Source organism: Larimichthys crocea, chromosome I, assembly GCF_000972845.2.
Source record: "Larimichthys crocea isolate SSNF chromosome I, L_crocea_2.0, whole genome shotgun sequence".
NCBI classification, from domain to species: Eukaryota; Metazoa; Chordata; class Actinopteri; family Sciaenidae; genus Larimichthys; species Larimichthys crocea.
Genome location: NC_040011.1, coordinates 11,010,390 through 11,031,392, shown reverse-complemented (window position 1 = coordinate 11,031,392; position 21,003 = coordinate 11,010,390). Strand labels below are relative to the sequence as shown.

At 44.7% G+C, this 21,003-nt stretch overlaps 1 protein-coding gene across 7 annotated transcripts in view; it reads left to right on the top strand.

Moving 5' to 3' along the window:
- dock3 (dedicator of cytokinesis 3) overlaps positions 1 to 21,003 on the top strand; it is a 167,518-nt gene that overhangs the window by 142,915 nt on the left and 3,600 nt on the right. For 6 of the 7 annotated variants that reach the window (XM_027277935.1, XM_027277932.1, XM_027277926.1 and 3 more), the window contains 16 exons: positions 48 to 141; positions 232 to 380; positions 482 to 568; positions 675 to 779; positions 989 to 1,130; positions 1,290 to 1,456; positions 1,632 to 1,718; positions 1,815 to 1,994; positions 2,515 to 2,598; positions 3,813 to 3,929; positions 4,148 to 4,278; positions 4,745 to 4,829; positions 19,853 to 19,934; positions 20,013 to 20,131; positions 20,207 to 20,294; positions 20,471 to 20,590. In XM_027277935.1, the coding sequence (XP_027133736.1) occupies positions 48 to 141; positions 232 to 380; positions 482 to 568; positions 675 to 779; positions 989 to 1,130; positions 1,290 to 1,456; positions 1,632 to 1,718; positions 1,815 to 1,994; positions 2,515 to 2,598; positions 3,813 to 3,929; positions 4,148 to 4,278; positions 4,745 to 4,829; positions 19,853 to 19,934; positions 20,013 to 20,131; positions 20,207 to 20,294; positions 20,471 to 20,590 (1,837 nt within the window). The remainder of the gene's footprint in view (positions 1 to 47; positions 142 to 231; positions 381 to 481; positions 569 to 674; positions 780 to 988; positions 1,131 to 1,289; positions 1,457 to 1,631; positions 1,719 to 1,814; positions 1,995 to 2,514; positions 2,599 to 3,812; positions 3,930 to 4,147; positions 4,279 to 4,744; positions 4,830 to 19,852; positions 19,935 to 20,012; positions 20,132 to 20,206; positions 20,295 to 20,470; positions 20,591 to 21,003) is intronic. The other variant, XM_027277927.1, reaches the window with a different exon arrangement.

Sequence of the window (21,003 nt, the reverse complement as noted above, 5' to 3'; positions counted from 1 at the left end):
GTGTGTGTGTGTGTGTGTGTGTGTGTGTGTGTGTGTGTGTTTCTCAGAACTTCTACAAGTCGGAGATCAACAAGGAGGAGATGTACATCCGCTACATCCACAAACTGTGTGACATGCATCTGCAGGCTGAGAACTACACTGGTACAGCACACACACACATGCATGCACACACACACACACACACACACACAGTGTGTAGAAACAGTGTGTGACTCCTGCTCCGCTCCACAGAGGCTGCGTTCACCCTGCTGTTGTACTGGGAGCTGCTGCACTGGGACGAGCGGCCTCTCAAAGAGTTCTTACATTATCCCGCTCAGACCGAGTGGCATCGCAAAGAGGGGCTCTGCCGCAAAGTAATCCACTACTTCAACAAGGGAAAGGTGAGAAGAGGATGCCGACACAGACAGCAGTGTTACAGCATCAGCAGTCATATCGGTTAACTGTGTGTGTGTGTGTGTGTGTGTGTGTGTGTGTCCACCAGTGTTGGGAGTTTGGTATCCCTCTGTGCAGGGAGCTGGCCTTCCAGTACGAATCTCTGTACGACTACCAGAGTCTCAGCTGGATACGGGTGAGCCGCTTTCTGTTACATCCGTGACTCAAAAACATCGTCAGGACACAACAGACCAACGTGTGTGTGTGTGTGTGTGTGTGTGTGTGTGTGTGTGTGTGTGCAGAAAATGGAGGCGGCGTATTATGACAACATTATGGAGCAGCAGCGTTTGGAGCCGGAGTTCTTCAGGGTCGGATTCTACGGCAGGAAGTTCCCCTTCTTCCTCCGAGTGAGTTCAATCTTTTTATTTTTCTTAGACTGGCACGTTTCATTCTTTTATTTAAACATAAACATACTGTCCAAAAAGTTTTCTCTGTCGTAAAATCGATCGTTTCTGGTTAACAAACCAAAAAGCTGAATGTTTTATCTGGATCATTCTGACCTTTAACGTGAGCATAACTTCATAAAAACACGTTTTATTTTGATCATCCGCACCAGAACAAAGAGTTTGTCTGTCGCGGCCACGACTACGAAAGACTGGAGGCCTTCCAGCAAAGGATGCTGGGAGAATTCCCACAGGCCATCGCGATGCAGCACCCCAATCAGCCGGATGAGGCCATCCTGCAGTGTGACGCACAGTGTATCCTTCTGCAAAAGAAAAGCGTCTCTGACTCATTTAAATCTCTCGTGCAGATATAATGACTACACTGTGTCTGCATATAATAAAGTCATTTGTGTTTTTAGGGTCATGAAGGTCGTCTCCACTGGTCCAGTTATTTCTTTGACCTCCTCGGCTCAGACCTGCAGATCTACGCGGTGACACCGGTGCCGGACAGCGTCAGCGTCCTCCAGATGGACAGAGTCCCCGATCGCATCAAGAGCTTCTACCGGGTCAACAACGTTCGGCGTTTCCGTTACGACCGACCGTTCCACAAAGGACCTAAAGACCGAGATAACGAGTTCAAGGTGAGCGGAGGAGAAGTTGGTTTGAAGGTTTCTTACTGTGTCTCAAAGAAACTCCCAAAAGTAGCCAACATTTCGTAAACCGGTCCATCCAGTGCTGCTCACGTTGGGATCAAACGTGCCGCCTCGTAACTTCAGGACAGTTTGTCAAACTGTTTTTTTGTGTCGTGTGTTTCAGAGTCTTTGGATCGAGAGGACGACCCTGATCCTCACTCACCCTCTGCCTGGGATTTCACGCTGGTTTGAGGTGGACAAGAGAGAGCTGGTGAGTATCACTTTATACTCTGATAAAACCAAGTTAAATTCTGTGTTTGTGTTGAAGAACTGTGTTGTTCTCTCTGTCCTTGTTGTTCTCACTCAGGTGGAGGTGAGTCCGTTAGAAAACGCCATCTCTGTGGTGGAGAACAAGAACCAGGAGCTGCGGACTCTGATCAGCCAGTACCAACACAAGCAGCTGCACGGCAACATCAACCTGCTCAGCATGACGCTGAACGGAGTCATCGACGCCGCGGTCAACGGAGGCATCGCCAGATACCAAGAGGTCGGACAAGAGTGACGATAAACAACACACGTCATTATACACACAGTTCTGAGGTTTGTTTTGGACCGGTCGGTGTGTTCCAGAGAGGTCCAGAGAGGGAGGGCAGATATGGAGAAGGCCCAGGTCTGAGACAGGAGGTTCAGATTAGAGGAGCAGAGGCTGAGGGACCTTTGTGGTAGTTGAGTTGTTTATGGAGGACTTAGACAGGGAGCGGGTGGAGATTCTGGAGGACAGGGCTGGATCTGATGAAGGCGTGGATTGAAGGATGAAGGGCGGTTCAGGTGATTTGGTTGACGTGGTGTTCAGAGGAAAGGTCGCTGTCGATGGAGACTCAGAGGTCGTGACTGTGTGCTCCAGATTCTGTCACAACTAGTCCAACACCGACCGGACCTCGGTCGTGATTCTCTGGGTTAGTGGGCGGGGTAACTGACGGGGTCATCAGCGACAGCAGTAAAGATGCACGACCACTAGTAAATATTTAATTTGATCATTTTTAAAGATTGTGTGTCTTCGTCACCAGGCTTTCTTTGATAAGGAGTACATCACCAGCCACCCTGAAGACACGGAGAAGATCACACAGCTCAAAGACCTGATGCAGGAGCAGGTGAGATTCATTTAAAACGTATTCTGATGCATTCTGAACTATCACATTAGAACAGTTTGACAAAACTCATTTTAGTTTTGAGTTAAAGCTCTTACCGGGATGGAAACGTTTCCTATATTCAGATTATTTTGGACTACAGGAAATGTTGGCGGTAAAGATTCATCCGTGTTGTTGTCTTCTCGTAGGTTCATATGTGTTGTTGTCTTCTCGTAGGTTCATACGTGTCATTGTCTTCTCGTAGGTTCATACGTGTTGTTGTCTTCTCGTAGGTTCATATGTGTTGTTGTTGTCTTCTCGTAGGTTCACACGTGTTGTTGTCTTCTCGTAGGTTCATACGTGTTGTTGTTGTCTTCTCGTAGGTTCATACGTGTTGTTGTCTTCTCGTAGGTTCATACGTGTTGTTGTCTTCTCGTAGGTTCATACGTGTTGTTGTCTTCTCGTAGGTTCATACGTGTTGTTGTCTTCTCGTAGGTTCATACGTGTTGTTGTTGTCTTCTCGTAGGTTCATACGTGTTGTTGTCTTCTCGTAGGTTCATACGTGTTGTTGTCTTCTCGTAGGTTCATACGTGTTGTTGTTGTCTTCTCGTAGGTTCATACGTGTTGTTGTCTTCTCGTAGGTTCATACGTGTTGTTGTCTTCTCGTAGGTTCATACGTGTTGTTGTCTTCTCGTAGGTTCATACGTGTTGTTGTCTTCTCGTAGGTTCATACGTGTTGTTGTTGTCTTCTCGTAGGTTCATACTTGTTGTTGTCTTCTCGTAGGTTCATACGTGTTGTTGTCTTCTCGTAGGTTCATACGTGTTGTTGTCTTCTCGTAGGTTCATACGTGTTGTTGTCTTCTCGTAGGTTCATACGTGTTGTTGTCTTCTCGTAGGTTCATACGTGTTGTTGTCTTCTCGTAGGTTCATACGTGTTGTTGTCTTCTCGTAGGTTCATACGTGTTGTTGTCTTCTCGTAGGTTCATACGTGTTGTTGTTGTCTTCTCGTAGGTTCATACGTGTTGTTGTCTTCTCGTAGGTTCATACGTGTTGTTGTCTTCTCGTAGGTTCATACGTGTTGTTGTCTTCTCGTAGGTTCATACGTGTTGTTGTTGTCTTCTCGTAGGTTCATACGTGTTGTTGTCTTCTCGTAGGTTCATACGTGTTGTTGTCTTCTCGTAGGTTCATACGTGTTCTTGTCTTCTCGTAGGTTCATTCGTGTTGTTGTCTTCTCGTAGGTTCACGTCCTCGGAGTCGGCCTGGCCGTGCACGAGAAGCTGGTGCACCCAGAGATGCGTCCCCTGCACAAGAAGCTGATAGATCAGTTCCAGATGATGAGGAGCAGCCTCTGCCATGTGAGAGAACACTCACACCAACATGACGCCAGATCTGGTGTCCAAAGTTTCAGAGAGTAATAACACTGAAAGAGAAAACGTCGACGTGTTTCCTGCTAAGAATCTGAACTTTTCACCCTTTCAGCTCCAAATTGAATGAATGTGGACATTTAAAATGTGACCTCTGAGTCAGTGTGCAGCAGCTTCAGGTTCTTTGACGGTGTGAATATTCAGAGCAGTGTTTCTACGTGGCGTTGCAGGGTCTGCCGGGCTTAGACAAAGCTGGTTCAGGAGCCAACACTCCCAGAGGGATCCTGGCCTCTCACAGCCCCATGAGCCCCGAGAGCTTCAAACTGATGCACCGGCACAGGTCAGCAACACACACACACACACACACACACACACACACACACACACACACACACACATCTGCTTTCATCTGCTGTGTCTCTCATTGATGATCTTTGCTCTTCACCTCATCTGTGAATCAGTCGATCTGTCGTCACCTCACACATTCTGAAACTTTTCTCTTTCTTTCCCCATCACACGCCTCACGTCTCGCTTCCTGCATCGTCCTCATTCCTATCAAACCTCGATGCATGTTTTTCGGTTGTTGTTTGCGTTCTTCCTTTTTTTCGGTTGTACTCTGCACGGCTCCTCTCTCTCTCTTTACCCTCCTCCTTTGCCTCCTTCTCTACTTCCTGCATCCCTCTCTCCCCTTCCTTTCCTACCATCCTTTCCTTGGTTCTCCCACCTCCTCCTCCTCCTCCCAGCCCCATAGCCGTTTTGACTCCTGTGCGCAACTCCTCCTCCTCTCTCTCCTCTCACAACTCCAGTGAGGCAGGAAACGTTGGCAGTCTGCTGATCCTGGCCGATGGCATGGTGGTGGAGCAGCACCCCGAGGACTTCTACCGCATGCAGGTCAGTGTCTGTCTGACTTCATGTGGTCATAAATACAATTAAACAAACAGGCATTCATCAGGTTAATTGGTTTGTCTTTAAACATTATAACGCATTTGTTAATGAAGAGAAAACATGAATTAAAGCTGCAAGCAGCGATGGTCGGGCCCTCGCAGATATGCGCACGTTGAAATGTGTGCACGTCGAAATGTGCATAACATAACCTTGATAACCGCAAGAAGTTTCAGACAGCTCTGAGAAGGTGCTTCCTGCCGATGCCTTCTTTGAATTTTTTTATTGATTGCCACGCCCACAGCGATTCCTTAAAATTCATAATTTTGATAACTTTTACTCAGGAAGTCTATTTGAACAGACCTACCAAGTTTGAAGTGAATTGGATACAATCCCTAGGAGGAGTTCGTTCAAACATGACCCCTTGTCAACCAGCCCAGAACAGCAAAAATGACGATTTTCATAGAGCGCCACGCCCACAGCATTTTCCCAAAATTCATCATTTTGATAACTTTTACTCAGGAAGTCTATGTGAATACTCCTACCAAGTTTGAAGTGAATTGGATACAATCCCTAGGAGGAGTTCGTTCAAACATGACCCCTTGTCAACCAGCCCAGAACAGCAAAAATGACGATTTTCATAGAGCGCCACGCCCACACCATTTTCCCAAAATTCATCATTTTGATAACTTTTACTCAGGAAGTCTATGTGAATACTCCTACCAAGTTTGAAGTGAATTGGATACAATCCCTAGGAGGAGTTCGTTCAAACATGACCCCTTGTCAAACAGGCCGAAACACCGGAAATGGCGATTTTCATTATTAAATATCTCGCTTCCTGTTCATTGTGGCTTATTGCTCCAAGAGAGTTTTGTGTAGGTCCTGGCATGTTCTACAATTCGGCTGAGTTTCATAATTCTGTGACCAAAACTGTGGCGGGGCTGTTCGAAAGAAAAATTCAAGGGGGCGCTATAGAGCGCTTTTGCCCCGCCCCCTCATTAATTATGCAGCCGAATTGTGCATAATATTGCTCTTAACAACCCCAACAAGTTTCAGACAGCTCTGACAAAGTATATGATAGCCGCACAGTTTTGCCCGAAAATCAGCCCAAAAGTCAATGGAGTCTGGTTTTTCGGTGAAAAAAAAGGCAGCGTCCACTTTGACGCTCCGTCACGGCCACGCCCTCTGATAAAAAGTTGAAATTATTTCTCAGATGTCAAGTCCAAGGCCTTGACAACATCCACACCTAGTTTGAGGTGAATATGATCAATATTGTCCGAGCTGCATGCCATCTCGTAAAAGTGGTCTTTTTTGTCGTCACTAGGAGGCGCTATGAAAATCACAGAATATTTTTGTGGAAATGTATTCTAGGCCAGACTGCCATTATATATTCAAAGTTTGGTGAAGATTGGAAAATTTTTCACAAAGTTATAGCACTTTGAAATTTTATGGAAAAATTGAGAATTTCGTGGCCCCGCCCCTCTGACATAGTACATCAAAAAGTTATGATTTTGATAACTTTTCATCGTCAAAGCCTCATGAACCCATGTGCCAAGTTTCAAAAGGATCGGACGAAAGCCCTAGGAGGAGTTCGTTCAAATGCGACCCCTGGAAATGAGCCAAAAAACCTGAAAAGTCCAAATTTGGGAAAAATTGGACGCCGTACGGTTCACTGTAGCCTGGGACACCAAGAGACTTTTTTGTGCGTCTGGGCATGTTACATACTCCCACCAAGTCCCGTACACGTGGGCGAAACCGTGGCGAGGGGCACCTCCAAAAACGCGCACCTAGGTGGCGCTGTGGAGGCATATGCGTACGTCCATGTGTGAGACCCCCAAAATACGTAATTTTACACCTGACATTGTCCTGCGTACAAGTTCTCAACAGCGCGGAATTTTGGGGAAATCGCGGTGGGCGGGCGCTCTATAAAAGTGTCATTTTTGCTGTTTCTGGGCTGGGTTGACAAGGGGTCATGTTTGAACGAACTCCTCCTAGGGATTGTTCCAATTCACTTCAAACTTGGTAGGAGTTCACATAGACTTCCTGAGTAAAGTTATCAAAATGATGAATTTTGGGGAGTGTGTGGGCGTGGCGCTCTATGAAAATGTCATTTTTGCTGTTCTGGGCTGGTTGACAGGGGTCATGTTTGAACGAACTCCTCCTAGGGATTGTACCAATTCACTTCAAACTGGTAGAGTTTCACATAGACTCCCGAGTAAAAGTTATCAAAATGATAATTTTGGAAAATGGTGTGGGGTGGCGCTCTATGAAAATCGTCATTTTTGCTGTTCTGGCCTGGTTGACAAGGGTCATGTTTGAACGAACTCCTCCTAGGGATTGTGTCCATTCACTTCAAACTTGGTAAGTGTGTTCACATAGACTTCCTGAGTAAAAGTTATCAAACGATGAATTTTGGGAATCGCTGTGGGCGTGGCGCTCTATGAAAATCGTCATTTTTGCTGTTCTGGGCTGGTTGACAAGGGGTCATGTTTGAACGAACTCCTCCTAGGGATTGTATCCAATTCACTTCAAACTTGGTAGGAGTATTCACATAGACTCCCTGAGTAAAAGTTATCAAAAATGAATTTGGGAAAATGGTGTGGGGCGTGGCGCTCTATGAAAATCGTCATTTTTGCTGTTCTGGGCTGGTTGACAAGGGGTCATGTTTGAACGAACTCCTCCTAGGGATTGTCCAATTCACTTCAAACTTGGTAGAGTATTCACATAGACTTCCTGAGTAAAAGTTATCAAAATGATGAATTTTGGAAAATGGGTGGGGCGTGGCGCTATGAAAATGTCATTTTGTGCTGTTCTGGGCTGGTTGACAAGGGGTCATGTTTGAACGAACTCCCCTAGGGATTGTTCCAATTCACTTCAAACTTGGTAAGTGTTTCAATAGACTTCCTGAGTAAAATTATCAAAATGAATTTTGGGGAATCGCTGTGGGCGTGGCGCTCTATGAAAATCGTCATTTTTGCTGTTCTGGGCTGGTTGACAAGGGGTCATGTTTGAACCCTCCTCCTAGGGATTGTATCCAATTCACTTCAAACTTGGTAGGTTTTCACATAGACTTCTGAGTAAAAGTTATCAAAAGATGAATTTTGGGAATGTGTGGCGTGGCGCTCTATGAAAATCGCATTTTTGGCTTTCTGGGCTGGTTGACAAGGGGTCATGTTTGAACGAACTCCTCCTAGGGATTGTATCCAATTCACTTCAAACTTGGTAGGAGTATTCACATAGACTCCTGAGTAAAAGTTATCAAAATGATGAATTTTGGGAAAATGGTGTGGGCGTGGCGCTCTATGAAAATCGTCATTTTTGCTGTTCTGGGCTGGTTGACAAGGGGTCATGTTTGAACGAACTCCTCCTAGGGATTGTTCCAATTCACTTCAAACTTGGTAGGAGTATTCACATAGACTTCCTGAGTAAAAGTTATCAAAATGATGAATTTTGGGGAATCGCTGTGGGCGTGGCGCTCTATGAAAATCGTCATTTTTGCTGTTCTGGGCTGGTTGACAAGGGGTCATGTTTGAACGAACTCCTCCTAGGGATTGTATCCAATTCACTTCAAACTTGGTAGGTCTGTTCAAATACACTTCCTGAGTAAAAGTTATCAAAATTATGAATTTTAAGGAATCGCTGTGGGCGTGGCAATCAATAAAAAAAATTCAAAGAAGGCTCGGCAGGAAGCACCTTCTCAGAGCTGTCTGAAACTTCTTGCGGTTATCAAGGTATGTTATGCACATTTCACGTGCGCACATTTCGACGTGCGCATATGCGAGGGCCCGACCATCGCTGCTTGCAGCTTTAATTAGGGCCCGGCACGAAACCGTGCGAAGCCCTATTGTTTTTCAAATGTTTATTATTTTTTTTTTTTTTTTTATTTTTATTTTTCTTTTTCTTCCTAAAGTAAATCGCCTTTTCGACAGCCCATATCCCCCCGAAAACTCACGAAAATTTGCCTACCCCCCCAATGTCGGTGTAAAATACGTATTTTGGGGGTCTCAACACTGGACGTACGCATATGCCTCCCCACGCGCCACCTAGGTTTCGGTTTGGAGGTGCCCCTCGCCACGGTTTCGCCCACGTGTACGGGACTTGGTGGGAGTATGTAACATGCCCAGACGCACAAAAAAGTTCTGCGTTGTCCCGGCTACAGTGAACCGTACGCGTCCAATTTTCCCAATTTGGACTTTTCAGGTTTTTTGGCTCATTTCCAGGGGTCGCATTTGAAACGAACTCCTCCTAGGGCTTTCGTCCGATTCTTGAAACTTGGCTGGGTTCATGAGGCTTTGACGATGAAAAGTTATCAAAATCATACTTTTTGATGTCTATGTCAGAGGGGCGGGGCCACGAAATTCTCCATTTTTCCATAAATTTCAAAGTGCTATACTTTGTGAAAAATTCTCCAATCTTCACCAAACTTTGAATATATAATGGCAGTCTGGCCTAAAATACATTTCCACAAAATATTCGGTGATTTTCATAGCGCCTCCTAGTGACGACAAAAAAGACCACTTTTACGAGATGGCGTGCAGCTCGGACAATATTGATATCACCTCAAACTAGTGTGGATGTTGTCAAGGCCTTGGACTTGACATCTGAGAAATAATTTCAACTTTTTATGAGGGCGTGGCCGTGACGGAGCTCAAAGTGGACGCTGCCTTTTTTTTCACCGAAAAACCAGACTCCATTGACTTTTGGGCTGATTTTCGGGCAAAACTGTGCGGCTATCATATACTTTGTCAGAGCTGTCTGAAACTTGTTGTTGTTAAGAGCATATTATGCACAATTCGGCTGCATAATTAATGAGGGGCGGGGCAAAACGCTCTATAGCGCCCCCTTGAATTTTTCTTTCGAACAGCCCGCCACAGTTTTGGTCACGAATTATGAAACTCAGCCGATGTAGAACATGCCAGGACCTACACAAAAACTCTCTTGGAGCAATAAGCCACATGAACAGGAGCGAGATATTTATAATGAAAATCGCCATTTCCGGTGTTTCGGCCTGTTGACAAGGGGTCATGTTTGAACGAACTCCTCCTGGGATTGTATCCAATTCACTTCAAACTTGGTAGGAGTTTACATAGACTTCCTGAGTAAAAGTTATCAAATGATGATTTTGGGAAATGGTGGGCGTGGCGCTCTATGAAAATTGTCATTTTTGCTGTTCTGGGCTGGTTGACAAGGGGTCATGTTGAACGAACTCCTCCTAGGGATTGTATCCAATTCACTTCAACTGGTAGGGTATTTCACATAGACTCCCTGAGTAAAAGTTATCAAAATGATGAATTTTGGGAAAATGGTGTGGGCGTGGCGCTCTTGAAAATCGTCATTTTTGCTGTTCTGGGCTGGTTGACAAGGGGTCATGTTTGAACGAACTCCTCCTGGGATTGTTCCAATTCACTTCAACAATTGGTAGGAGTTTCACATAGATCCCTGAGTAAAAGTTATCAAAGATGAATTTTGGGAATGGTGTGGGCGTGGCGCTCTATGAAAATCGTCATTTTTGCTGTTCTGGGCTGGTTGACAAGGGGTCATGTTTGACGAACTCCTCCTAGGGATTGTTCCAATTCACTTCAAACTGTGTAGTGTGTTCAATACTTCCTGAGTAAAGTTATCAAAATTATGTTTTAAGGAATCGCTGTGGGCGTGGCATCAATAAAAAAAATTCAAGAAGGAACGGCAGGAAGCACCTTCTCAGAGCTGTCTGAAACTTCTGCGGTTATCAGGTTATGTTATGCACATTTCGACGTGCGCGCATATGCGAGGGCCCGCCATCGCTGCTTGCAGCTTAATTGGGCCCGAGCACGGAAACCGTGCGAAGCCTATTTATTCAATGTTTATTATTTTTTATTTTTATTTTTTTTTTTTTTTTTTTATTATTCCACCAATGAATTGCCTTTTCAGGCTTTAATATCCCCAAAAACTCATGAAATTTGCGTACCCCCCCAAAGTCGGGCGTAAAATTTCGTATTTTGGGGGTCTCGCGCACGCGCGTACAGAAATGGCTCTACGGCGCCACCTAGGTTTCGGTTGTCGGAGGAGCCCCCGGACACGGTTTCATCCACGCGGATGGGATTTGGAGGGTGTATGAACTACCAGACGCACCAAAAGTCTCTTGGTGACCCGGGTTTGGTAAAGGGTACGGCGGCCATTTTGGGTCAAAGTTCACGTTTTTGTGATTTTTTGGTCATTTCCAGGGTCGCATTTGAACGAACTCCTCCTAGGGCTTTCGTCCGATCCTTTTGAAACTTGGCACATGGGTTCATGAGGCTTTGACGATGAAAGTTATCAAAATCATAACTTTTTATGTACATGTCAGAGGGGCGGGGCCACGAATTCTCCATTTTCCATAAAATTTCAAAGTGCTATAACTTTGTGAAAAATTCTCCAATCTTCACCAAACTTTGATATATAATGGCAGTCTGGCCTAAAATACATTTCCACAAAAATATTCGGTGATTTTCATAGCGCCTCCTATGACGACAAAAAAGACCACTTTTACAGATGGCGTGCAGCTCGGACATATTTGATCATATCCACCTCAAACTAGGTGTGGTGTTGTCAGGCCTTGGACTTGACATCTGAGAAATAATTTCAACTTTTTCATAAAAGGGCGTGGCCGTGAAGGTGCGTCAAAGTGGACGCTTCACAAAAAACAAGACTCCATTGACTTTTGGGCTGATTTTCGGGCAAAACTGTGCGGCTATCTATACTTTGTCAGAGCTGTCTGAAACTTGTTGTGATTGTTAACAGCATATTATGCACAATTCGGCTGCAATTAATGAGGGGGAGGGCAAAATCGCTCTATAGCGCCCCCTTGAATTTTTCTTTGAAAGCAGCCCCGCCACAGTTTTGAACCAGAGTTATGAAACTCAGCTGAGTTTGGGCATCACAAGACCTACAAAAAAGTCTCTTGAGCAATTGTAAAATAACAGGAAGTGACATATTTAAGCATGAAAATCACATTTTCTGTGTTTCGGAACTGTTGAAAGGGGTCTATTTGAATGAACTCCTCCTAGGGCTTTCGTCCGATCTTCTTGAAACTTGCTGCATGGGTTTATGAGGCTTTGACAATGAAAAGTTATCAAATCAAATTTTTGATTTACTATGTCAGAGGCGGGGCCCGAAATTCCCATTTCGCAAGTGCTGTAACTTTGTGAAAAATGCTCCAATCTTCACAAAAATTCTCATATACACGGTTGTCTGGCCTAGAATACATTTCCACAAAAATATTCTGTGATTTTCATAGCGCCTCCTAGTGGAGCAAAAAAGACCACTTTACGAGATGACGTCCAGCTCGGACAATATTGACCATATCCACCTCAAACTAAGCTGGTGTTGTCAAGGCCTTGGACTTGACATCTGAGAAAAATAATTTCAATCATTTGTCCACGAGGAGGCGCTGTAATGAACAAAATTGCATGTGAGCTCATATCTCAGGAACGCTTCAGCGAAACGGAACCAAATTTGTGTCATGCTTCGAGCGCTGTCCCCAGTCCAGGAAACAAATATGGTGTCATTTCGTCTCTAGGGGGCGCTTATAATTACCAAACTTTTATCAAAATGATTAATTTTGGGGAAACGGTTGGCCATTTCCACATGCGCACATTTCGACGTGCGCATTGCGGGGCCCGACCACGCTGTTGCAGCTTTAATTAGGGCCGAGCCGAACCGTGCGAAGCCCTATTGTATTTCAATGTTTATTATTTTTTTTTTTATTATTATTCCCCCAAATTAATGCTTTTTCAAAGCTTAATATCCCCAAAAACTCAGAAATTTGCTACCCCCCCAAAGTCGGTCGTAAAATTTCGTATTTGGGGGTCTCACGCACGCGACGTACAGAAATGGCTCTACGGCGCCACCTAGGTTCGGTTGTCGGAGGCCCCTCGCCACGGTTCTCCCACGCGGATGGGACTTTGGAGGGTGTGTAACATCCAGACGCACCAAAAAGTCTCTTGTGGACCCGGCGTCTTGGTAAGGGTACGGCGTCCATTTTGGTCAAAGTTCACGTTTTGTGATTTTTTGGTCATTTCCAGGGTCGATTTGAACACTCCTCCTAGGGCTTTCGTCCGATCCTTTTGAACAATTGGCACATGGGTTCTGGGCTTGACGATGAAAAGTTATCAAATCTCTTTTTGATGTTCTATGTCAGAGGGGCGGGGCCACGAAATTCTCCATTTTCCATAAATTTCAAAGTGCTATAACTTTGTGAAAAAATCTCAATCTTCACCAAACTTTGAGATATATAATGGCAGTTTGGCCTAAAATACTTTCCAAAAAAATATTTGTGATTTTCATAGCCCTCCTAGTGACGACAAAAAAGACCACTTTTACGAGATGGGGTGCAGCTCGGACAATATTGATCATATCCACCTCAAACTAGGTGTGGATGTTGTCAAGGCCTTGGACTTGACATCTGAGAAATAATTTCAACTTTTATCAGGGGCGTGGCCGTGAGGGCGTCAAAGTGGACGCTGCCTTTTTTTCACCAAAAAAACAGACTCCATTGACTTTGTGCTGATTCGGGCAAAATGTGCGGCTATCATATACTTTGTCAGAGCTGTCTGAAACTTGTTGTGTTTTAAAGCATATTATGCACAATTCGGCTGCATAATTAATGAGGGGCGGGGCAAAAGCGCTCTATAGCGCCCCCTTGAATTTTTCTTTGAACAGCCCGCCCACGTTTTGACACAGAGTTATGAAACTCAGCTGAGTTTGGGGCATCACAGACCTACAAAAAATCTCTTGGAGCAATTTGTAAATAACAGGAAGGACATATTTAAGCATGAAAATCCATTTTCGTGTTTCGACTGTTGAAAGGGGTCGCATTTGAAGAACTCCTCCTAGGGTTTCTCCGATCTTCTTGAAACTTGCGCATTGGTTTATGAGGCTTTGACAATGAAAAGTTATCAAATCATGAATTTGGGATTACTATGTCAGGGGCGGGGCACGAAATCCCATTTCGCAAGGCTGTAACTTGTGAAAAATGCTCCATCTTCACAAAACTTCTCCTATACAACTGGTTCGTCTGGCCTAGGAATACATTCACAAAAAATATTCTGTGTGATTTTCATAGTGCCTCTAGTTGAGACAAAAAAGACACTTTACGAGTGACGTCCAGCTCGGACAAATTGACCATATCCACCTCAAAACTAAGCATGGATGTTGTCAAGGGCCTTGGACTTGACATCTGAGAAATAATTTCAACTCATTTGCCACGAGGAGCGTGTTTGTAATGAAAAAATTGCATGTGAGCTCATATCTCAGGAACGCTTCAGCGGAAACGGAACCAAATTTGAGTCATGCTTCGAGGCGCTGTCCCAGTCCGGAAACAAAATATGGTGTCATTTCGTCTCTAGAGGGCTATAATTACAAACTTTTATCAAATGATTAATTTGGGGGGGGAACGGTGTGGCCATTTCCACATGCGCACATTTCGACGGCGCATATGCGAGGGCCCGACCATCGCTGCTTGCAGCTTTATTTTTTTTTTTTTATTATTCTCCACCCAAGTGAATTGCCTTTTTCAAGGCTTATATCCCCAAAAACTCAGAAAATTTGCACCCCCCCAAAGTCGGGTGTAAAATTTTTATTTGGGGGTCTCACGACGCGCGTACAGAAATGGCTCTACGGCGCCACCTAGGTTTCGGTTGTCGGAGGAGCCCCCGGACACGGTTTCGCCCACGTGTACGGGACTTGGTGGGAGTATGTAACATGCCCAGACGCACCAAAAAGTCTCTTGGTGACCCGGGTTTCGGTAAAGGGTACGGCGGCCATTTTGGGTCAAAGTTCACGTTTTTGTGTTTTGGTCATTTCCCCGGGGTCGATTTGAACGAACTCTCCTAGGGCTTTCGTCCGATCCTTTTGAAACTTGGCACATGGGTTCATGAGGCTTTGACGATGAAGTTATCAAAATCATAACTTTTATGTACTTGTCAGAGGGGCGGGGCCACGAAATTCTCCATTTGCCATAAAATTTCAAAGTGCTATAACTTTGTAAAAAATCTCCAATCTTCACCAAACTTTGAATATATAATGGCAGTCTGGCCTAAAAATTTCCACAAAATATTCGGTGATTTTCATAGCGCCTCCTAGTGACGAACAAAAAGAACCACTTTTACGAGTGGCGTGCACTCGGACCATATTGATCATATCCACCTCAAACTAGGTGTGGATGTTGTCAAGGCCTTGGACTTGACATCTGAGAAATAATTTCAACTTTTCAAAGGGCGTGGCCGTGACGGGCGTCAAGTGGACGTGCACAAAAAAACAGACTCCATTGACTTTTGGCTGATTTTCGGGCAAAATGTGCGGCTATCATATACTTTGTCAGAGCTGTCTTAAACTTGTTTGTGTTGTTAAAGCATATTATGCACAATTCGGTGCATAATTAATGAGGGGGCGGGGCAAAACGCTCTATAGCGCCCCCTTGAATTTTTCTTTGAAGCAGCCCCGCCACAGTTTTGAACAGAGTTATGAAACTCAGCTGAGTTATGGGCATCACCAGACCTACAAAAAATCTCTTGGAGCAATTGTAAAATAAAGGAAGTGACATATTTAACATGAAACACCATTTTCTGTGTTTCGAACTGTTGAAAGGGGTCGTATTTGATGAACTCCTCCTAGGGTTTCGTCCGATCTTCTTGAAACTTGTGCATGGGTTTATGAGGCTTTGACATGAAAAAGTTATCAAAAATCATAACTTTTTGATTACTATGTCAGAGGGGCGGGGCCACGAATTTCCCATTTCGAAGTGCTGTAACTTTGTGAAAATGCTCCAATCTTCACAAAACTTCTCTATACCGGTTGTCTGGCCTAAGAACATTTCCACAAAATATTCTGTGATTTTCATAGCGCCTCCTAGTGGAGACAAAAAAAGACCACTTTTACGAGATGACGTCCAGCTCGGACCTATTGACCATATCCACCTCAAACTAAGCATGGATGTTGTCAAGGCCTTGGACTTGACATCTGAGAAATAAATTTCAACTCATTTGTCCACGAGGAGGCGCTGTAAGTGTATACAAAATTGCATGTGGCTCATATCTCAGGAACGCTTCAGCGAAACGGAACCAAAATTTGATGTCATGCTTCGAGGCGCTGTCCCCGTCCAGGAAAAAATTGGTGTCATTTCGTCTCTAGGGGCGCTTATTACCAAAACTTTTATCAAAATGATTATTTTGGGAGGAAAGGTGTGGCCATTTCCAATGCGCACATTTCGACGTGGCGCATATGCGAGGGCCCGACCATCGCTGCTTGCAGCTTTTTTTTTTTTTTTTTTTTATTTTTTCTTTTTTTTTTTTTATTTCTCCAATGAATTGCCTTTTCAAGGCTTTAATACTCCCCAAAACTCAGAAAATTTGCGTACCCCCCCAAAGTCGGGGTAAAATTTTCGTATTTTGGTTCTCGCCACGCTGCGCGTACGATGCCTACGGCGCCACCTAGGTTTCGGTTTCGGAGGGCCCCCGGCACGGTTCTCCACGCGTGGACTTGGGGGGTGTATGAACATCCAGACGCACCAAAAAGTCTCTTGGTGGACCCCGGTTTCGGTAAAGGTACGGCGGCCATTTTGGCAAGTTACGTTTTGTTTTTTGGTCATTTCCGGGTCGGCATTTGAACGAACTCCTCCTAGGGCTTTCGTCCGATCCTTTTGAAACTTGGCACATGTGGTTCATGAGGCTTTGACGATGAAAGTTATCAAAATCATAACTTTTTGATTACTATGTCAGAGGGGCGGGGCCACGAAATTCTCCATTTGTTCCATAAAATTTCAAAGTGCTATAACTTTGTGAAAAATTCTCCAATCTTCACCAAACTTTGAATATATAATGGCAGTCTGGCCTAAAATACATTTCCACAAAAATATTCGGTGATTTTCATAGCGCCTCCTAGTGACGACAAAAAAGACCACTTTTACGAGATGGCGTGCAGCTCGGACAATATTGATCATATCCACTCAACTAGGTGTGGATGTTGTCAAGGCCTTGGACTTGACATCTGAGAAATATTTCAACTTTTCATAAAAGGGCGTGGCCGTGCCGGTCGTCAAAGTGGACCTGCCGAAACCAAGACTCCATTGACTTTTGGGCTGATTTTCGGGCAAAATGTTCGGCTATCATATACTTTGTCAGAGCTGTCTGAAACTGTTGGGGTTGTTAACGGCATTATGCACAATTCGGCTGCATAATTATGAGGGGGGGGCAAAAAGCGCTCTATAGCGCCCCCTTGAATTTTTCTTTGAAGCAGCCCCGCCACAGTTTTGACACAGAGTTATGAAACTCCGCGAGTTATTGGGCATCAACAGACCTACACAAAAGTCTCTTGGAGCAATGTAAACAATAACAGGAAGGAGATATTTAAATGAAAAATCACCATTTTCTGTGTTTCGACTGTTGAGAAGGGGTCGTATTTTGAAGAACTCCTCCTGGGCTTTGTCCGATCTTCTTGAAACTTGCGCATGGGTTTATGAGGCTTTGACAATGAAAAGTACAAAAATACTAACTTTTGATTTACTATGTCAGAGGGGCGGGGCCACGAAATTCCCATTTCGCAAGTGCTGTAACTTTGTGAAAAATGCTCAATCTTCACAAAACTTCTCATATACAACGGTAGTCTGGCCTAAATACATTTCCACAAAAATATTCTGTGATTTTCATAGCGCCTCCTAGTGGAGAAAAAAAGACCACTTTTACGAGATGACGTCCAGCTGGACAATATTGACCCTATCCACCTCAAACTAAGCATGGATGTTGTCAAGGCCTTGGACTTGACATCTGAAAATAATTCAACTCATTTGTCCACGAGGAGGCCGTGTATGAACAAAATTGCATGTGGCTCTATCTCAGGAAAACGCTTCAGCGAAACGGAACCAAATTTGATGTCTCATGCTCGAGGCGCTGTCCCAGTCCAGAAACAATATTGTGTCATTTCGTCTCTAGGGGGCGCTATAATTACCAAAACTTTTTATCAAAATGATTAATTTTGGGGAAACGGTGTGGGCCATTTCCACATGCGCACATTTCGACGTGCGCATATGCGAGGGCCCGACATCGCTGCTGGCAGCTTTAATTAGGGGCCCGAGACGAACCGTGCGAAGCCCTATTGTATTTCAAATGTTTATTATTTTTTTTTTTTTTTTTATTTATCTTTTTTTTTTTTTATTTCTTGTTTACTCTAAATAAATCGCATTTCGAAGCCATATCCCCCGAAAATCCCGAAAATTGCCTACCCCAGTCTATGTGAACACACTTACCAAGTTTGAAGTGAATTGGATACAATCCCTAGGAGGAGTTCGTTCAAACATGACCCCTTGTCAACCAGCCCAGAACAGCAAAAATGACGATTTTCATAGAGCGCCACGCCCACACCATTTTCCCAAAATTCATCATTTTGATAACTTTTACTCAGGAAGTCTATGTGAACACACTTACCAAGTTTGAAGTGAATTGGATACAATCCCTAGGAGGAGTTCGTTCAAACATGACCCCTTGTCAACCAGCCCAGAACAGCAAAAATGACGATTTTCATAGAGCGCCGCGCCCACAGCGATTCCCCAAAATTCATCGTTTTGATAACTTTTACTCAGGAAGTCTATGTGAACACACTTACCAAGTTTGAAGTGAATTGGATACAATCCCTAGGAGGAGTTCGTTCAAACATGACCCCTTGTCAACCAGGCCGAAACACCGGAAATGGCGATTTTCATTATTAAATATCTCGCTTTCTGTTCATTGTGGCTTATTGCTCCAGGAGACTTTTTTGTAGGTCTTGGCATGTTCTACAATTCTGTGTCCAAAACTGTGGCGGGGCTGTTCCACTGAAAAATTCAAGGGGGCGCTATAGAGCGCTTTTGCCCCTCCCCCTCATTAATTATGCAGCCGAATTGTGCATAATATTGCTCTCAACAACCCCAATAAGTTTCAGACAGCTCTGACAAAGTATATGATAGCCGCACACTTTTGCCCGAAAATCTGCCCAAAAGTCAATGGAGTCTTGTTTTTTTGTGAAAAAATCGGCAGCGTCGACTTTGACGCACCGTCACGGCCACGCCCTCTGATAAAAAGTTGTGATTTTGATAACTTTTCATTGTCGAGGCCTTGAGAACACACACGGCAAGTTTCAAGCACATCGGATGAAATCCCTAGGAGGAGTTCGTTCAAATGCGACCCCTGGAAATGAGGCAAAAACGGGAAAAGGCCAAATCTGAGCAAAATTGGACGCCGTACGCTTCACTGTCACCCGGGGCACCAAGAGACTTTTTTGTGCATCTGGGCATGTTACATACTCCCACCGAGTTTCGTGCACGTGGGCGAAACCGTGGCGAGGGGCACCGGCAAAAACGCGCACCTAGGTGGCGCTGTGGAGGCGTATGCGCGCGTGCATGTGTGAGACCTCCAAAATACGTAATTTTACGCCTGACATTGGGGGGGTAGGCAAATTTTCGTGAGTTTTGGGGGGGATATGGGCTGTGGAAAATGCGATTTACTCTTCAACGTCGTTCAGCGTTCGAAATACAATAGGGCCTCGCTGTGCTCGGGCCCTAATAAACTGTGTCAAAGTGGATTCACAGCAGCTGAAAACTGTCTATCCTTCTAATGTTGATGAAAATGTCACTAACATAAAACCTTTAAAAGCTCTAAGATGCAGATTTCTGAGACTTCCCAAGAGAAGCAAAAAGTTTTGCAAAGTATTAAATTAGATTTTGAAAGTTTGACGCCACAAAAAGTTCAAAAACCTGGACGAGAGATTCCAGAACAATCTGTGGACTCTTTATCTCTAGATCATTTTCTGCGTGTTATGTCTTGCGTTCACATAATTCCATACGCTGCCTCCAACATGGACAAACTGCAAACAACACAAGAGAAGAAGCAGGAAGCTTCAGGACATTTGGCTCCGAGTTCATCAGTCTACGTTTTTCTTTGTTTGTGTCTGAAAAAGTCTTAAAAAGTATTTTACAAACAGTCGACTTAATCATAATCGATATGTTTGAGCTAATCAGCTGTGTCATTGTCACTTACCATCTGCAGGCGAGCCCCTCCTCCTCCAGCCTTAGCTCCACCCACTCTGCGCCCTCCCAGATGATAAACTCCGCCCCCTCGACCATCAGAGGTGAGCGTCTCAGAAACACACCTGCAGACCTTCCATCAGCTCCGTGTCTCACTGTGTCCTCTGTCTGTCTCTCTGCAGTCGGCTCTCCGTCCCTGCCGGACAAATACAGACACAACAGAGAGATGCTGATGCTGCTGCCGCCGCACAGAGAGAGGCCGAGCAGCGCCATGTACACCAACATCACCGACAACGGACAGGTACGACGGACTTGATTTGACCTTTCAGGTCACGTGACTCAAACACCTGAACTGTCCCTTTAAATGTCTCTGCAGCCGGCGAACTTCCAGCGAGCGCTGTTCCATCAGGTGATCGGTCCGTGTAAACCGTGCAGTGATCCAAACCTGTCCGTGGCTGAGAAAGGTGGACGAGCTCACACACACACACACACACACACACACACACACACACACACACACACACACACACACACACTTCAGGACGTCCAGCAGCATTATTTGTGAACACTGCATTTATCTCTCCAGCCTCCTCTCTCTCTCTCCTTCTCTCCTCCTCCCTCTCCTCCTCCCCTCCTCCAGTCCTCACCACTCCCAGTAGTTGGAGTTTGGACAGTGGCACCAGAGAAGCCCTCCCCTTCCTCTCGGCCCATGTTGGCAGTGTCATGGCGCCTCCTGTTCCCCCACGCAACCTGCCTCATGGTATGACTCTACTGTGTGTGTGTGTGTGTGTGTGTGTGTGTGTGTGTGTGTGTGTGTTGTGTCCAGTTACTTTGCAGGAGGCATGGAAGCATGAAAACTGGAAACGTTTCATCTTCTGAATAAACTCTCTCTTTACACCACGCACCAGCACAGACAGTGTTTCTGAGTAACTGCAGCTCACGCTGTTTATTCAGAAGTTTATTTGTTTATGGAACTGAAGCAGAAAAATGAATGAAAAATAATAAATCACATTTCTTTCTTCATATTTCCCGCTGGAAGTGACGATTGCAGCATTTAGTTTCTTTATTCCACCTCCTCTGACTTCCTGTCACTGATCATCGAGTGCACGAACCTGAACTGAAAATTACAGGAAATGTTCAAATAATAAAGTTTGATTATTCATTATTATTATT